Source organism: Vidua macroura, chromosome 16, assembly GCF_024509145.1.
Source record: "Vidua macroura isolate BioBank_ID:100142 chromosome 16, ASM2450914v1, whole genome shotgun sequence".
Classification (NCBI taxonomy): Eukaryota; Metazoa; Chordata; class Aves; order Passeriformes; family Viduidae; genus Vidua; species Vidua macroura.
In genome coordinates, this window is record NC_071586.1 from 526768 (window position 1) to 545464 (window position 18697).

Genomic DNA, 18697 nt, shown 5'->3' on the forward strand with positions numbered 1-18697 from the left:
TTTACACTGGGCATCTACTTGCCTGTTTTGTAAGCTGATATTCTCTTGAGATCTCACACCCTGTGCCTGTCAGCATGTACTGGTTCAGGCTGGGAAGGGGTTAATTTTCTTCAGTGGCAGTTTTGGATTTGCATTGCAAACAGTGCTCACAACTCAGGGATGCTTTAGTTACTCCTGAACAGGACTTACACTGGTCAAGGCCTTTGCTGCTCCTCACCCCACACTGCCAGTGAGGGGGCTGGGGATGTATGAGGAACTGGGAGGGGACACAGCCAGGACAGATGATCCCAGCTGACCACAGTGATATCCCACACCATGGGGGGTCATGCTTAGCATAAAGAGCTGGGGGAAGAAGAAGAAGGAAGGGGGTGGACATTCAGATGGAGGGCGTTTGCCTTTCCAAGTTACTGTTACATATGATGCAGTCATGCTGTCTTGGGGATGGTTGAACATCTGCCTGCCCAGGGGAAGCAGGGAACAAATTCCTTGCTCTACTTTCCATGAATGGTGTTTGCTTTCCCTAATAAACTGTTTTTATTTCAAACCATGAGTTCTCTCAGTTTTACTCTTTCAGTTCTCCCCCACTCCACCAGAGGGCAGTAACTGAGTAGCTGCATGGGGCTGAGTTGCTGGCTGGGATTAAACCGTGACACAGCTCCCAAAAAAACCCAAGCATCTTCTCTAAGAGTGACTAAGGAGAGTTCTTCTGGATTGTGAACTGCATTACTGATGTGCATTGTTATTCAAGATTCAAAGCAGCACTGGACATAGGACAATTCTAAAGCAAATTAGCACACACCAATGTTCTCAGACAGTGAAGTTCCTAAGAGTAAGAGCACTTCTCCTTCCAGTGCTCCATCTCTGGAAAGTTCTCATCATGGTGTGAGGTTGATTTCATCAAGTGGATTTCATTTAATAAGTTGATTTCATCAAGTGGATTTTTAGGAATACTCACCTGAGGAGCTGGAAGCAGCACCCGGAGAAAAGGTCTTGTTACGAAGGGCAGACTGATTCCGTGCACAGCCTGGACTCCTGGTGTTGCTGGCAATCACCTTTCCCGGGGGAGTCAGGGATTGCTCCTCCTGAGCAGGCTTTATAGGTGATGTGGCAATGGAGCTCATCTCAGGCATCTGAAAATGCACATTAAATGAACATTTTGTGCTGCTACAACAAATGTATTGGGAAACTCACTGTACTTAGAAGACTTAAAATTAAGATCTGACATACTACAATACCTTAAAGTACTCTAAGCAATACCTCCTAGTGGGTGTGAGGGGCAGCTGAAATTGCCTTCCTGCCCATTTAGCATTGTTGGATGTCAACAATTCAATGTATTAATTTATGTTACAATTGGGTTAACACTCAACAAGCTTCACGCAATGTGCTGGATCACCGCAGGATAGAAAGAAAGAGAAAAAAAATTGTGTTGGTTTTAATTCAGTGCAAAGCTATTTTTCATAAACTCCATACAGAGGGCTGCTCTGGTGAGAAATACATCTGGACAAAAACATTTTAATTCTCCCTTAATTCTAATCAAGTAGAGTTTTGAATTTTTCCCCTTCCCTTCTCTTTCACAGTGTAACACAGTACTAACAAGAGACACATGCGCTTCAATAATTTTACAGCCCTATCCAGTTGTTTCATTAAGTTGTTTAAACTGTTTTCTAGAAAACCCTCCCTTTTTAAGGAATCTATGTGCAATCACAGTCTTAAAATTACACCCACTTCTCAACTACAATGCCACTTCACTGTTTGTTTTATGCTGATTTTCGTTTAAAGGATGAACCACAGCACAGCTGGCTGCTTTGGCTATTACAGATTATCTGGAGAAAACAGCAGGCATGCACACAATCAATCCTTCCTCTTAAAATATCCTGTGGCAAAAATATCATAGTTCCTGTCATTATTTGATGAAATGCAACTTTCAAGACATCTACAGTGCTTTCAGTGAGGCAGTAAATATCTTCCTGGCCTTTGCACTATCAGTGCCACAATGTTCATGCTTCAAGGAGAGTATGTTTTTCTGAAAAACAGTGAGAATAAAGTGGTATTTGACAAATGAAAGGTTGTGTTCCTTTTTTTTTTTGCTGGAATGTACAATATGGTACATATGCTTAAAGAACTCCTTTATTGTTCAGTAGTACTACGCTACTGTAGGACAGCCAAGAGTGTGAAAGTGACAGAAGAACACATCCAAATCCTAACTGCTGGTTTCTCCTCCTCTTCAATTCCTCTCCCTGCAAGTCTCAGGGATGTCCTTCTTTATAGTTTGTGATTGCTTCATCATATCATGCCTAGCTGTCACCTGTGTCACCAGAAGTAAAACTAGATGCTAAAGAGGAGCTGGTATTCCAGATGTGTGAGATGGCAGACCAAAAGCCTTTGCAGTTTAAACAAAGTCAATATCTGGAGCTGCATCTGAACAAAGATGGGTTTAAATTTATAAAATCCTTCATTCCATGTCTGTAGAATCAGAATCAAAAGGAACTTTGGAGGAGGTTAAATCACCAACAAACAAGGATTAAGGAACTCTGTGTTTGGGAACAGTGATACATTTGCATCCTGGGTGGAACTGAATCTTTAGTACATCATATCTACCACGGGCATTTGAGCAGATTTGCTGAACTCTGTGTCTTTTTAAAAGATTTTTTACTGAGTTTCAGTTGGCTGCACTAGGTGGAATTGGCTACCCAGGTATCACTGGGGCAAATCTTAAATACAAGTTTACAAAGCACAAGAAGGAAAGCAAGTTCATTCCCTAAGGTCTGCCTAAGGACTGGGACTGTTGAACAGCTATCCTGGAGTCTGGAAACTTTTACCCAAATCAACTGTGGCAGGTGCAGTTCTGTTGACTCTGCTATTCTGAAGAAACACATTCTTTTCACTCTCACACTGTGTAATTTGAACTACATAAACATTGAAAATCAATGCAGTTTTCATGTGCAATATTAATCTCATCCAGGCTCCATTTCCCACAAAAGGCTGGATTAGATGATCTTCCAAGGCGCCTTCCAACCCAGGCTGTTCTAAGGTTCCGTGACTCTGAGAGAGAACAGAAGGCACCTCACCTCATAACTGATCTTTTGAGTAGTCACGTTAAATGTTCACTGGAACACCAATTAGACTCACAGCAAACCAGAAGCTAAAATGCAGTGTAAAAAACATACTGAAGCAAAGTCCACTCTGTGGCCAACTGTCTTGTGTTGTAGTTTTTGTATAATTTAAACACAGGAATCTCCAAAGCTCTTGACGTGGCTAGTTACCGATTTATTGTGAATGCACAACTGGGCAATTATTCCCCAAATGAAACTAGAGTTTAGTATCTGGAGCATGAACAAGAGCTACTTACTGGTTTGGGATTGACTTCAGTAGAGATGAGTCTCAGAAGGCAATTCAAGAGCCTCTGCTTGTGAAAGGTAGGACATGCAGGGACAGCACTGGACTCAGATGTCTGCTCTCTAGCATGCTGGGTTTCTGGCTCCAAGACAGCCAACCAGTCATATTCCAGCTGCAGCTTGTTCGGTTTGCCCATCATGAGGTAGACTTCAGCCAGTGTAAGGCTCTCAGAGGTTCGCAGACTCCATCCTTCTTCTCTAACTTGTTGGGAGAGTCGACTTGGGTCATCCTTGAGAGACTTTGTACTGGATTGTCCCTGAGGTGGAGGTGGAAACAAGGAGCCCAGCTTCTCTTGAGAATCTTCCATTACTGCATCCATGATATCCTTGGTACAAGCATCAAGCTGCTGGCCCTGGCTGTGGCTGGCCTGAGTTTCACATCTGCCGCTGCCAGGGGAAGCCACACCACCTCTCAGTAACTGGGAACAAGAGTCAGAGGTCTCTGCACTCCTCCTGCCTGGAAAAACCATTGGAGAAGCATTACCAGCTGCTGAAGCAGAGTCTTTCCCATGCAGTTTGTCTGTGCAAGAACATTTCTCTGGGACAATTAGGTCCTGGCAGGACTTCATGTACCGTGGGAATGGATCGAGCAGAGAGAGCTCCTCCACATCAGGGATCTTGCTGCAAGCACACTCTGTGCTGCACAAGGGTAGCACACCTGCCTGGTCATTAGCCAGGGCCTCCCTGCTCTCCATGCAGGGGGCCACTGAGCTCAGTTTTTCCTGGTGCCCTCCTGGATCCTGAAGTCCAGAAGGTGATTTCTGGAGGGAATTAGTGATGCCAAGATTTGAGGCTGTTCCTTCCACCAGGACAGGCTCTGGGGCACCATCTTCAGTGCTTGCAGAAACTTCAGCTGTAGGCTGCAAGGTTCTGCTGGGCTCTGTAGTGCTCTCTCCCCTTCCCACACCTTTACTTTCCATCCCCCGCAGGTATTTCAGCTGTCCCCTTGCTGTCCCCTGACCACTCTGTATGCCAAGGATTTGGGCAGGGGGGAGTAAGTGAGAGTCTTTTGTGTTCTGTTTGCATTTGCCCGTTTCCTGCCAATGCACAGTACAGAAGGCCTTGGAGTGGACCACTCTGGCTACTCCAGGCAGTGGAGTGAGGGTACAGTTCTCCCCTGGAAAGAGATGGAGCATCACTTTCTCCTCTGAGAAGCTGCCTCTTGTTTCTGCGTCTCTGGAGTCTTGAAGTTGCTGTTCTTCAAGTGTTTTACGCTAAAAAAAGACGTGTCAAAGAATGTAACCGTCATCTTCCCCTTCCAAAAAAGTACCTGGGAGCCTATTTTACAAGTTTAAAAAAAAAAAAGTAAAAGAAAACCTAGCTGATTGAGGACATGTTCTCTATTCAGCACAGATTATAGTGAAGACAACTATAATCAGAAATTAGGTCCTTTGTGGTGATAAAGACTGCAGTGAAGACCTGCTACAAGCCCAAATATCCATTCCAAACAAAATTACCTCTCTGTTTCACACACCACTGTAATTGTAAAAAAAAAAAAAAAAAATCCCAATCAACAAACCCCAACAAAACCAAGCAAAACCTCTAACACTCCAAAGCAGCCTCTCATGAGTGCAGCAAACTCCACCTTACACACTCTGACATCCTTCAGAGTTTCAAGTGCTATGCTGCTGCTTCTTCCAGGCTCACAAATTCAACAGAAAAGCCTGAATGAAAGGTCAAAGAAGAGGATAAAACCTACATATGAGAACGTTCAGAACAGAACGTTCTGAACAGAACAGAACAGAACAGCTGCTAACTCACAAATCCTTCTATTGCATGGATCAAAGTTCAGAGGCACAGACACCTTGAATGCTGTATGGCTCAGACAGTGCAGAGATACATTGCAGGTAGCAGCAGCTACCTCAACAAGAAGCTTAAGCCTATACTGGTGAAAATGCACCATGTGCAAAGATCTGTCCTTAATCTCTCTACTGAAACTGGAAACAGAATTGTTAGTTATTATCCAGGCTGTACTGGGGTCACCCACTGATAATGAACCAGACTAAGATCACTGTTTGAGTAAATTAAATAAAGGCAGGAACATAATTTTTTCTTAACTAGCTTTTATGGGATGATAACAGAGAAGAACTGAGATAAAAGCAGAACACTAGGGGATCTCCCACAAAAGTCTCCATTAGTGATGCTGAGACTTTATCTATACCTTTACTAAGCAGGGACTGGTACATTTATGAAGTAGATTTACTTTTCGGATGCAAAACTGAACTTGGAATAGGAAGGGAATTTCTCCCAGGACACACAGCACATGGAACAGACTGAGTAGGAAAAGGATACAACCCGCACTTCATGTAGAGCCCACTTCTGCTTCAGGAATTCAAGGAGGCTGGAGACCTTCCGATGTAACTCCACGATCATCCTGTATGCATGAGAAGCAAAGCAAGGGAACAGAGAACAATTGTCAGCAGGAGCTCCAAGTCCTAACCTTGATGCTAGAAGGGGAATTAAGGAATAAACTGGCATTCTATAATGCCAGCACAAAGAACACTCCCAAGCGCTAAGAAAAAAAGCTACAACAAAACCAAAAACATACGTTATCCCACAACTTTAAAATCTAGGTTAACTCACAACTGTGACAACTCACACATTCTAAAAGCCTGTCAGATAAACCTGACTTCCATGATTCAAGAAACTGTTTTTTTCCAGATGGAAGAAGATAGGAAAAGATGGCAGGACTTAGCTGAACTGCAAAAGTGCATTTCAAGTGCAGGCAAGGCATGAAGCTACTATATCAAGTATAAAAAGAAAGAGAAAAAGGGGCAAAAAAGATAAACAATTACTTTTTGAAAGCATTTTACTAAATAAACCTAACACAGAGAAGAGAATGGATATTTTTATCATGATCTTTGGTCACTACACTGAAGTGCTGCATTTGAAACAACACTCAACATCACAGAGGCCTCATGTTTGCTGTCCCAAGTTCTGGACTAGATAGAAGTACCAGGATGAACAGCCACTGATGATACTGAACAGCTGCACCAACAATGTTTTGCAAGGGAGAAACTACAAATACTTTCCATGCTGCTTTAATCACTGGGTGCAGGTGAAATGTTCAGAGCCTTGGTGCAGGCACCTCTGACCACTGTGTATATTCCCTTCTCTCTGTCTACGGTACATACAATACAAATTTTAGTAGAACCAAGGCTACTATCTCCATTTTACTTGCCCTCTGCTCTGACATTAACATGGCACAAACTATACTCATCTCCAAAGCTAGTAGCTCCTTCATTACTGAAATTAAAAGATATAAAGAACAATGGTAATCTAATTTTCCCACGTGATAACTCATGTTTACAAACCATGCACTGGTTGGACAAAGGCTTCAGACTAGGTACACTTAGGCCAACTGCATTATCAAAGATGAACTGCCCAACTGGCAAAGAGAACCCTGAAGAAAGAGGAAGGGGCTAGGATGCTGCTCATCTATTTCCCTATCCTGAGCACCACAATCAGTTCTCCATTACCTAAGCCGTGGGTTCTGGGCAAGACTCTGTACTCGAGCCCATGCGTGGTTATTCCGTGGCTGCAACTCCACAGGGACCTTGAGGGGAAGTCGTACTGGCTTTTGGTCCTCTTCATCACTTACACCTGAATGGAGACGAAGCACAAAGAGTCAAAGCAAGGACAGCTCAGTCACAACACTGTGTGCTCAGTTACACAACACAAAAGATCAGACCTACATCATCAGCACCTATAGACAACTCAGGCAGCTCAGCTTCATTAGTGGAGCCTGCTTCCTTAGTTTACCTTTTGTTTCAATATGCTCTTATCCTTGGACACTGTAGTGGTACTGGGGATTTCAGTTGAGCAAGCAGTGTCAAAAATCAGATGTCTGGAAACTTTGAGCAAGTACAGTATTTCCAACCTTTGAACAGCCTGATTCTACTTACTTGGGAATGAGGAAGAAAACAAAAAACCCAAAATGAAATCATAGATAGCTGAATAGGACAAAGTAAAAAATTTGAAAATGTTCAATGCTAAACACTATACTGCTGCTGATTCACTAGGACCTTCACATACAGTGAAAGCAGTAGTGAACTGGTCTGGTGTGAGTATTTTCTTTTCAAGTTAGCTGGTAAGAAAACTGGGTGAGTCCTGAAGTTACTGGGGTTATATGAGCAAACAGGCCAAGACAGAATACTATGCCCAGGACAAACACGCAACAGCCCAAATTCCCCTGCCAGTGATGGACACACTAGAACAAGCCTTCTCACTTTCTATGCTTCCAGCCATCTTCTAGAACACCCTCACATTCCAGCATCTTTTACTCACCATCTGGATCACAGAGCTTCTTCAAAGCCCTGCACATGGGAGCTTTGATACGCAGGTTTCTGCCTTTGTAACGAACAGTTGTAGCCCTGGATATATGGAAAGAGAAGTACTTAGAGGAACCAGTAACAACAGTATGTGAATACAGACCTATCCATCTTAGGCCCTGTCCTCTTCACCATCTTCATATATGACTTGGACACAGGACTGGAAGAGATATTAAGCAAGTCTGCAGACGGTACAAAATTGGGAGAAGCTGTGGACTCCCTTGAAGGCAGTGAGGCCCTGCAGAGAGAGCTCAGCAAATTAGAGGACTGGGCAATCACCAACCATGTGAAGTTCAACAAAGGAAAGAGCCAGATTGTGCACCTGGGATGGGGCAACCTTGGATGTATGGACAGACCGGGGAATGAGATGCTGGAAAGCAGTGCTGCAGAAAGGACCTGGGAGTTCTGGTCAAGGGCCAGTTGGAGCTGAGTCACCAGTGCCCTCCAGCCAAGAGAGAAATCCTTGTTCTGGGGGCACCAGGTTCAGCATTGCCAGCCAGGCCAGGGAGGGGATTTGCTGCACTGCTTTGCACTGGAGTGGCCTCACCTTGAGTATTGTGTGCAGTTTTGGTCACTACCATAGAATAAAGATATTAAACTATTGGATAATGTCCAAAGGAGGGCAATGAAAATGGTGAAGGGGAAAGCCATATGAGGACTGGTTGAGGGCACTTGGTCTGTTCAGCCTGGAGAAAAGGAGACTAAGGGGTGACCTCCTTGCAGTTACTACTTCCTCATGAGGAGGAGAGAAGGGGCAGACACCAATTTCTTCTCTGTGCTGGTTACCAGTGACAGGACCCAAGGAAATGGCCTGAAGTTGTGTCAGGGCAGGTGTAGGTTGGATATCAGAAAAAGCTTCTTCCCCCAGAGTGCTTGGGCACTGAACAGGCTCCCCAAGGCAGTGGTCACAGCACCAACCCTGACAGAGATCAAGAAGCATTAAGACAATGCTCTCAGGCACAGTGTGACTCTTGGGGATGGTGCTATGCAGGGCTGGAAGTTGACCTTGATGATCCCTGTCCCTTCCAACTCAGCTTATTCTGTGATTCTGTGATCAGGGACGCAGAGCAAAACACCACCATGGCTACAGTAATGAATACAGAAATGTAAGGCTCTGTAGTGCAAGTTCACAGAGCATTCAGTCTTTCCTATCACCTTACTTTTCATTGTGGAAGAGCTACTCTTGTGACTCTCTTCTTCCAGACTTCCATGAAACACTTGGTTGTCCACTCAGGGAGGGACTTCTGTTTTATAAGTGGACCAGGATCATCTTACTTTGGTTCAAGAGTACCCTCACAGACAACTGCTTCATAAAAGACAAGTGGTTTTGATTTAGTCTTCCCTTTATACTCATGACTCTTAATTATAGGACGAAAGAGTCTGAAGACTTTGCAGTCATTCATTTGGAAATATGATCACCATATCTGGTGCAGACATGAGGTCTAAGAGCTTGTGCAAAAACCTGAACAAAGTAACTTTTTACAGTATGATTTCACTGGTTCAGTTTTGATATCACTAGCAGTTTCAAAGATCCTTAAAGGTCAGAGGTCATTTTTGTCTTCACACTGTGAAATGACCTGATTTCTTCACTCCATCAGTCCTGTTTTCTTTGGAGGGATTTAAAAGGCAGACATTGAGCCCAATCAAATTACCAATGGCAGTATTACTACCTAATACTCGAAGCATTAAGGATCAGCTGGCATAGAAGCAGCAGGATTGAATGCAAGTCCTTGCAGTAAAACAAAATAAATTATAAAGAATATTCCTATGCTGTAAGTAAAACACCATCATGCAGGAAGAGCAGTTGTCTACAGTGCTAAGAGGAAAATTTGCAAAAGGGCAGCAGAAGTGAGGGCAGACCTGAGAAGATGGAGCTGATGGGGTGAGCAACTCAAAAGTTTCAGTTACTGAACTGTGAACTTCTATAGATTTGGAATATCCCTGGGCTGGAAGGGCAGATTTCTTTTCAATTTAATTATTGGAAACAAGAATTGTTTGAAGACAGTTGGTCCCACCAAGTCCAACAGTGTAAAGTCTCTGTCAGTGTCTTCCAGTGTAAATAGTCTTAGAGAGCGACACAGAAACCCTTGCAGATATCTAATCAATAAGTTAAGGACGAAAGTTAAAACCTCCTCCTGGGCACCTCAGCCTTAGCATGAGACTCCATATCCTCTTGTATTTATCCTTATATTAAAGTGTAGATATGATTTTATCAGAAAATCAGCATTTTGTACAATGATCTTCTTCCCTATTTGTAATCTGTTTTAATACAGCAAATTCTTTTCACTACTTGTGCAAGCTGAGAGTCTCCTCCTTGATTTTAGCTAATGCAATTCTTTATTATCAAGTGTGCCCTTGAAGCATATGAGTGAAGAGTTAGAAATAGCATTATTATTATTATCATCATAATTATTATCTTGACAGTTATAACAGTACAAGTAAGAAGGGGTCTGGGGAGAGAAACAGTTTTTATATTAACTGATATGACTATATAAACCAATCAAGTTTTGTGGAAATTGTTTAATCACATGAATGGAAAGTTATTGAAACAAGAGCCTGGCTACTCAGAAGACTCAGAAGGTTTGATCTGACTAAAACAGCTGAGCTAATTGATCTAAGAAAAAGAAGAAAGAAGTGCTGCTGTTCATTTTTCATATTTCCTATTTCTGTTCAAGAACCCAGCTAGTTGGTCATAAAGCATTTATTGTTGAGTCAGGCTTCCTAGTGGTTGTTTGGGCTCCATTTGTCTGCCACCTGTGCAGGTGGACCTTGGGCTGCAGGTTTCCACCATCTGTTACCATGGAGCAGCTTATAAATGAACATGGATCAGCATCACAAACTCACAACTCTCTATCTGTGCTTCAAAGGGCAGAGAGATGAGAAAAAAACAACCAACCCAACCAAAACTTAAGATAAAAGACAGAAATGAAGTGTGAAAAATCTAAATATACTATGGAAAATATATTATTTGAAAAAAAAACAAAACAAAACAAAACAAACCAACGAAACACTAGGAGGAAAACCACATTGGAGAAAACCAAACAACTGCAAACCTGCTGATACCTATATGGAGAAGCAGGAACTACTGCCTTCCCTGAGCATGAGGGGAAATGGCACAGTTCAGAAGTCAGGAACCAAAGTACACCATTCAGTAAATGAGGAAACACAGAGCACACATAAATGTGAAAAACCATTAAAGACTTCCCATGCAAGCTTTCACCCTGCCACTACAGAACTCTTCCACAACAACAGTGATCAGTGTTATTTTCATGGTTCCCTCGCACATGCTTTAGAATATCCCAGCTTGCTACATTCATGTGTTCTGCTTCTCCTAATTCCCTTTTCCATTAAGTACGCTTAGCTTCAAGCAATCTAAAGAGTCTAAAGAATAACTTGTTATCAAACTAATATAAAAGCAGATATATTTAGACTATAATTTTCTAATTGAAATCTGTAGCTGGGAGGCTGGAAGAAAACTATTTCTACAAATTTAGGGGAAAGCGCAGTAGAACAGTCTGTCTGCAACAGAACTACTTTTAGCTTCAAAATCCTTATTTTCTTCTGTTACCTAGATTCTGGATGTCTCCAAATGCAGAAAAGGGTAAGTCTTAAAAAAAGTTACTCTACTGACTATGCATTCAGAATTACCAGTCTGACTTGACACCAAGAGCATAACCTGCCTACTTAAAATGGTTTGGTTTATATAATATTTTTTTCAGTATGAGCTGTTATCTTATGATCAAGATTTTTAGAGAGTTACAGATTTCCCCTCAGCATGCCAAAGAGCTTTCCCAAGGAACTGGAAGACAGTGAAGAATCACTCCTATCCCACATAAAGTACGTTCAGAATCTGAACCAGACAGAACAACTAATGCCTGTTAATGGCTTCTGTCTTTCTTACCTTGTGTTATAAAGAGCCTCTCAGGTTGCGGGGTAAAACCACATACTCTACAAGACACTGAAGAGTGCTCTGCTTAACTGGTGCACTATTACTTCTTTAATTAGGTGTTTCTTGTGCTTTGTTTTTGTTTTTTTTTTAAATTACCCAAAATTCCTACATATTTACAAAGACATCGAGAAAATATTTGTATTCATTCATATGTAGTTTTTTATTAAATGCAAAGAGTGTTGCAAAACCTAAGTTAAATAAAAATGCTTCCCTCCTAAAAATGAAACAAAACAACAAACCTTCAGTTTAAGTTTATTTAAATTAGTTACTGAGCAGTTCTGCTATACCACTATAAACCTTTCTGTCTTGTTATACATCCTAATCAATGACCTAATAAATGTGTAGTAAAATTAAAATGCTGTAATAAAAATCTTAGCACAAAGGACTGGACAGAGTGGTCCTGTCTTTCAGCAGCTGAAGTAGGCCAGTGCTTCCCTGAGTACACTAACTACTCAGAACAGTTACAGAAGCTGATAGAATAATTCTTAGCTCCCCTTTGCATTTATGAAGATGTAAACGGTGATCTATTTTCTGCAAGATTCCCCATTTATTCAACAACTCCTGTACCACTGGCTGTTGACCAGCCTCATTTGCCCGTTACTGACATTCTGAAGACAAGTACACAGATACTTTGCCAGTACTTACCAGAGCCAGTTGATTGGAGTTGTCAGGCACTCCTGACCTGGATTATAAGCTCTAGGAAGCTAGGAAGCTTTTAAGTATGGTTTTCTTATGAGTCCCTGACAGGGTCATTTGTTTTTCCACGCTCCATGAAATTAGTACAGAAACCAGAGATGCAAAACAAGCACTGAATTAGAGCATGTAACTCCAGGGTCAGGAGTCATGCTGCAAATAAATTGCCAGGTAGCTCCTCACAACCTTTCTTGGCTTTTCTTACCAATTAAATGAAGAGAATCCTTACCTACTTAAGGAACAGATCATCAGAATAATGCATGTTCACATTCCCCATTTTTAATCACTTTGGTTTCACTTTCTTTCACAGCTTTCCTCAGTGACAAGCCTTACAAAGTGCATTGCATTCAGAAGAGGAGTGTCACACTTGAAAGAAACATGTTAGGAACTGGAGAAAGAACTGATTATAGATAGGGAAGAGGCTCATAGAATTGTACCATCCCTGAGCAAGATGGGAAGTTGAACCAACTGAGGTTTATGCAACATGTTTGCTTCTGGGAGCTATGAGGCTGCCCTGCACGTGCAAGTGGTGCAGACATCCAGGTGGTAATGAAGACACAGTTTGCTCTTCTTCAACTGATGAGGTTCACCACCAAATGGGGTAAGGGATGCAGGAGGAAAAGGGAAGCAAAAATGGGTCTCCCAGATGTAGATAAAAAGCTTATGCAAAAGCAACTAATTCTGAACTGGTTAATGTTATGTACACTCTTGATTTTGGCATAGAAGATTAGCATTAATACCTTCAAATGCAAGATTCCTGTTCCCAAAATGGCTTGTTACAAGACTGGCTTTCATGAAGTAAACACCTAGACTTCACAGAAATCACTAGCCCTCATTAACAATTAATCAAAAGAACTAAGGCCTGAATCATGCAAATTGATAAACTGATACTACAGCTCACTAAATGTCATTAGGCTCATTTGTTATGCTTTCGTTTGTTTGGATAACCCAGTATAAGAAAGGCGCTCTAGTATAGCACAGAGTGACTAAACCAACCGCTGAGACTCTGAACCATAGAGATATTCAGGAAACTACAGATGAAGGCTCATCCCAGGTCCACTTTAACTGGTAACTCCAATTTAAAAAAGTAATTTGCTTTAAGAATAATGCCATTAAACATACTGCTCATAATTTTCCTAATTGTACAAAACCCAAACTACATGGGAATTTCTCTTCTAATTTAAAAACTTGCAGTTAACAGAAGAATGACAAGTGATTCAAGCGTCACATTGAAGACTGTCAACACAAGCACACTGTATAAACAGCATCTCCCAGGAGAGGAAAGGTTGTTCAACTCCTAAGAAACTGATCTGGAAACTCCATTTGAGAACACAAGAAAGGTACAACATCAAGTATCCATATTTTGCAAGGTAAAGGCAAAGACTGCAGCTGCTGAGGGGGCAAGCTCCTGCTCCTGTCTACAGTCAAGTTTACTTCATCAATAACTTGTCTGCTACGGTGAACACCCTAAAAGCAAGAATGTAAAAGGTAAAAGCAGACCTGTAAGAGACAGAAAATAATGATTTTTCAAATTACTTTTAAAGATGGGGTTAAGGAAACATCAATGCCTCCTAAGTAATCACATGCCTTGTCCTTTGAAAGAGATTTCACTTTAAAACACATAAATTCTAAAAGCTGAACTACTTTGGAAAAATTTATGCACAAATACATCAGGTATACCCTCATTTATAATAATACGCAACTTCTAACCCCTTCTGCATTCTAGGAGTACATTGAATCATAGACTGCATCCCCAAATCCCACAATACTCTTTAGAAGTGAAAGAGAACATTGACTCTTAATGTCAAGGAGATGCAAACGTCACTGGAGGGCTGAGGCCTCCAATGTGCTGAAAGGTCATTTCAGGTCTGAAAGTCAAGACTCGTGAGCCCTGCCTTCCTGCAAGAAGGACATTAAGGGGCTGGAATGTGTGCAGAGATGGGAATGGAGCTGGGGAAGGATCTGGAGCACAAGTCTGATAAGGAACAGCTGAGGGAGCTGGGAAAGGGGCTCAGCCTGGAGAAAACAAGGCTCAGGGGGGACCTTCTGGCTCTCCACAACTCCCTGACAGGAGGGTGAAGCCAGGTGGGGGTTGGGCTCGGCTCCTAGGGAACAAGGGACAGGACAAGAGGAAACAGCTTCAAGTTGTGCCAGGGGAAGTTTAGATGTATACTGGGAAAATTTCTGCACTGAAAGTGTGGTCAGGCAGTAGAACAGGCTGCCTAAGGCAGTGGTGGAGTGACCATCCTTGAAGAGATTTAAAAGACCTATGGATATGGCACTTGGGGACAGGAGTTAGTGGTGGCAGGGCTGAGGTAATGGTTGGACTTGATGATCTTGGATTCCAACCTAAATAATTCTATGATTTCCCTGAGTAAATCCACAAGTAAGTGGATTCACTCAGGGAAAGTGAGTGTAGCTTCTGTAAAAAATTCTCATTTATTTATTTTATTAAACTTAACCCATCATTTCTTATTATTAACAATTAATGGCTTCACGGAAAAGGGGAGAAATAGCCTAATACAAAACAAGCTAAGAATGGAAAACATCAAACTTCAGCTCTTGAAAATTAAAAAATGTCCCAAACTTTGGATGATCAATACAACATCCAGCTGAACAACACAGTTTTATGAGTTTCAGGAGTAAGTTCTTACTTACCCAGCTTGAATGAGCTCATTGAGTTTAGCTGCATTCTTGTCATCCATACCTTTTCAGTAAACAAGATAACACAGTGAATTAGGATTTACACTGTTAAACCCATGGCCTTCTCTGTGTCCTGCCGGGTTTTCAAAGCTATGACATTTTATTCTCACATAGGATTAACATGCATAAATGCACTGTAACATAGCTCTTCTCGAAAGTTGGTATTTTCATAACATGCAAGCTTTACGTGATCATTGCCACAAAAATTACTTTTTACACATGGATTAAATAACCCTAGTTTAGGTACTACAGCCATCTTTGAACGTTGGGCTTTAATCTGACCCTGGGTTATTAAAAAGCAAAGCTTCCTCTTGCTCAATCTCTGTTACTAAGGCAGCAAGGCAGAATGAAACAGCACCCTAGGGTTAACACAACAAAAGAATAAATAAAAATAATAAAATGCACATGCAACCCTCACTGTTTTGTATGCATTATAGAGCATGTTTTTAAACAGACATTTTGGTAACTTGATTTATATGACAGTTAGGCCCAGATCTATTCCCTGAACAATCAACCTCCCTCTGGCAATGCTAAAAGTATTTCTGGAGTGTTTTTGTGTCTCAATAGCTCTCAGTAAGTCTTCATCATTTCTGTGACTGTGAATACCACAAGAGGAAAAAAGGGGAGGGGGGGGGAGGGAAAGAAGAAACTGCTTTCCATGGCTACAGAGTAGACCTGTCATAAGTGGGTGTACAGTCTTGCATCTTGAGTACATTTGGTCTTGGAGACAAGAATTTTTTAAGTGACAGTGAGTAAAGTATGTAACCAAGTCCCAAAGTTCTAAAAAGACAGAAGCACAGGCTGCAGGCATTGCCATGGGGACTATGTGAAATCTTACTCCCAGTCATGGCAAGAAGGGGCTGCTGCTAAAAGAGATGTGGGTACACGAAAGAAACACTAACACTGATCTCTGCTGACAGTGCAATGTGCCTTGCTTCTGCACCTGCTTTGTCATCAAACAGCTCAAAATTGCTTCTCCAAGTTGAGCACTGCTTCTCCAATTAACACACTGGAGATCTTTAAACAAACAGAATAAAGTCAGTATGAACATTCACAACAGTGAATAATGAATTCTCGTTCATTACCTGTTATGACAGCAATCCCAGGTAAGGGAATAACATAGCAAAAAACCTTTCCCAAATTCCCACAATCCTTTTAGGAATTGTACATGTTCACTCATGAAGACTTTCGTGTCCATTTCACCTTACAACTAGTATGACTTCACAAAGAAGTGAAGGTATTTTGATGGCTTTCCATGTCTCACGAATTAAACAAAGCAAGTAGAAGATGCACTATGATGTAACACTGACTGTGCAAAAAGCCTGGGGACAAATGAAAAAATACATGGATAAAAAGGTGTATGCACACGGACTGGCACATACAAGGCACATTTCTCTGCCCATTCTTCAAGGCAGTCAGGTCACAGCTCTCTCTGGTCTGGAAGCCATGAAAACCATAGGAACCATGTCCTGGGGCTCATCCCCTCAGTGTGGACAGTAGGGTAAGGTAAGGATCCTCTATTCTACTCAGGTGAGATTCTACCTGCAGTTCTGGGGGTCCCAGCATATGAAGTACTTAAAGAAGGCTTAAAAAAAAGACAAGGAAAGACTTTTCAGCAGGGCCTGGAGGGACAGTACAAAGGTTGATGGTTTAAAACCACAGGAGGGGAGATTTAAAACATATAATGAAAACATTTTTTATTATGAGTGTGGGGAGGCTCTGGCACAGGTTGCCCAAAGAAGCTGTGGGTGTCCCATCCCTAGAAATGTTCAAGGCCAGGTAGGATAGGGGTTGGTCTAGTGGAAAGTACCCCTGCCCATGGCAGGGGGTTGGGATAAAATGGTCTTTAAGGTCCCTTCCAATCCAAACCACTCTGTAGTTCAGTGAACCTAAGCTCAGGTATGTTGCTAATGCAATTAATCAACTGCCAGCAAACAGCGGAGCGTTGTTACGGCACATACTCCTCCATCTCCATTCATCGATATGGACAAAACTGGACTCTGGGACTGACAAGGTCAGAACCCATCTTGCTTAGCCAGTAAAGTTGTTTCCAATTATGGTTTGTGCCTTTTCATCTTCAGGTTACAGTGAGCAAATATTTAGAGAAAAACTTTGAAAAAGATACCATCCCAGATTTTGACTGCATGGGCACAAATAATTCTGGGTGTAAGTAGTATAATTTACACCCTTAATTGCTTAGGTTTCAATAATAACAGAATAGACAATCTCAGTTTTGTGTATGTTTTCCTATCACCTGTGAGCAATACAGGTACAGCATTTTGCAGAAGATAAAACTAAAGAAATCTATCAAAGTGGACTGATCCAACAGACTAAGAAGGTATGTAAAAATAAAAATAACAATAGTCAAGAATTCAAAAGTGGAACTGAACTAGACACTGCGAGCCTCAAGGGTAGTAACTTCTGATTCTACCATGTAAAAATAACCTGAAGTCATTTATACTCACATCCCCCGATCTTTTTCCTTAGTTCCCCATAGCAGATTAAGCCATACAGCTCCAGGGAAGATTTTTTCAGCCCTTGAGAAAACACTAGAAAGCAGAAAAGGTGTCAGTGAGAAGCAGGTTGCAGATACGCACAGCTATATTGCAGATGCTCATTTCAACACTAGAAAGGAGAGGATTTATATTTTCAATGATGAGACAAATCACAAAGGCAAAATTAAGTTCTGGTTCAAAAAACACTATAATGGGATTGGTTCGCCAACTTCCTTTTTATGGCATTTTTTAGATTACAGGAAAACAAAGCAGTCTCCATGGAATTTCAGCAAATACGCAACTGCTCAATATGCAAAATAAAGCTAAATCATAATAAAGCTAGATCTAGTATCAACTGTTTACAAATTCTAAGGGAAATGTCCAGATGCTCCCAAGCAAATGCATACAGAACACTTTTACATGAAAATTCAGGGGTAGGTTTGGATTTTCCAGATGACAGATTTTTTTGTGCGCACAAACACACCATAAGAGATTTGATGCAGATTCTCAATTTTTACACAAAAAAATTGCTGACATTTTATTCAACTTCACAAGGGGCTTTTTTTGTCCTTTCTCTTCAACACACAAGATGCAGACATTACTGCTAATAGATCTAAAGATCTATGATAGCAAGGACAGTCTTGTCATTTACAAATCAAGTGAAAATATTTATTCTTATCTATTCATCAAAACTTTAGTTCTCTTTGATCTCAAAATCCAAGCACACGTATTTCTACCAATACTAAACCTAATCAAACTACTGCACTGATTGTTAAAATTCCTTCAGACAATGAGATTCTAGACCCCAAACATACAGATACATAACTTATTTTTTTTTAAAAGTTCTTCCATACTGTGTTCACTGTAACACTGGCTTTTAAATAAAATACTAATGGCTTCATCTTAAACTGCTGCCTTGTCTTGAAAAAAGGAACTCACAAATATACCTTGTGCCAGGTTGTTTAGATACTAAGGTCCTCCTTTAGGTAACCTAAGCTCAGGAACACAAAAGTTCATAAAGAACTATATACTCGTAGTATAGTATGTACTATCGTACATAACATGATACTAAGTGTATCGTACATGAGCTTTGCATTCCTTCAGCTTCTTTCTAGCCATATCCATTTCTCC

General features: G+C 41.3%; 1 protein-coding gene across 3 annotated transcripts in view; it reads right to left on the reverse strand.

Annotated features, from left to right (window-relative positions):
* CRAMP1 (cramped chromatin regulator homolog 1) overlaps positions 1-18697 on the reverse strand; it is a 47252-nt gene that overhangs the window by 13082 nt on the left and 15473 nt on the right. For all 3 annotated transcript variants that reach the window (XM_053991851.1, XM_053991852.1, XM_053991850.1), the window contains 7 exons: positions 17537-17620; positions 15027-15075; positions 7683-7768; positions 6875-6998; positions 5688-5769; positions 3350-4609; positions 956-1130 (listed from right to left, as the gene is read on the reverse strand). In XM_053991851.1, the coding sequence (XP_053847826.1) occupies positions 956-1130; positions 3350-4609; positions 5688-5769; positions 6875-6998; positions 7683-7768; positions 15027-15075; positions 17537-17620 (1860 nt within the window). The remainder of the gene's footprint in view (positions 1-955; positions 1131-3349; positions 4610-5687; positions 5770-6874; positions 6999-7682; positions 7769-15026; positions 15076-17536; positions 17621-18697) is intronic.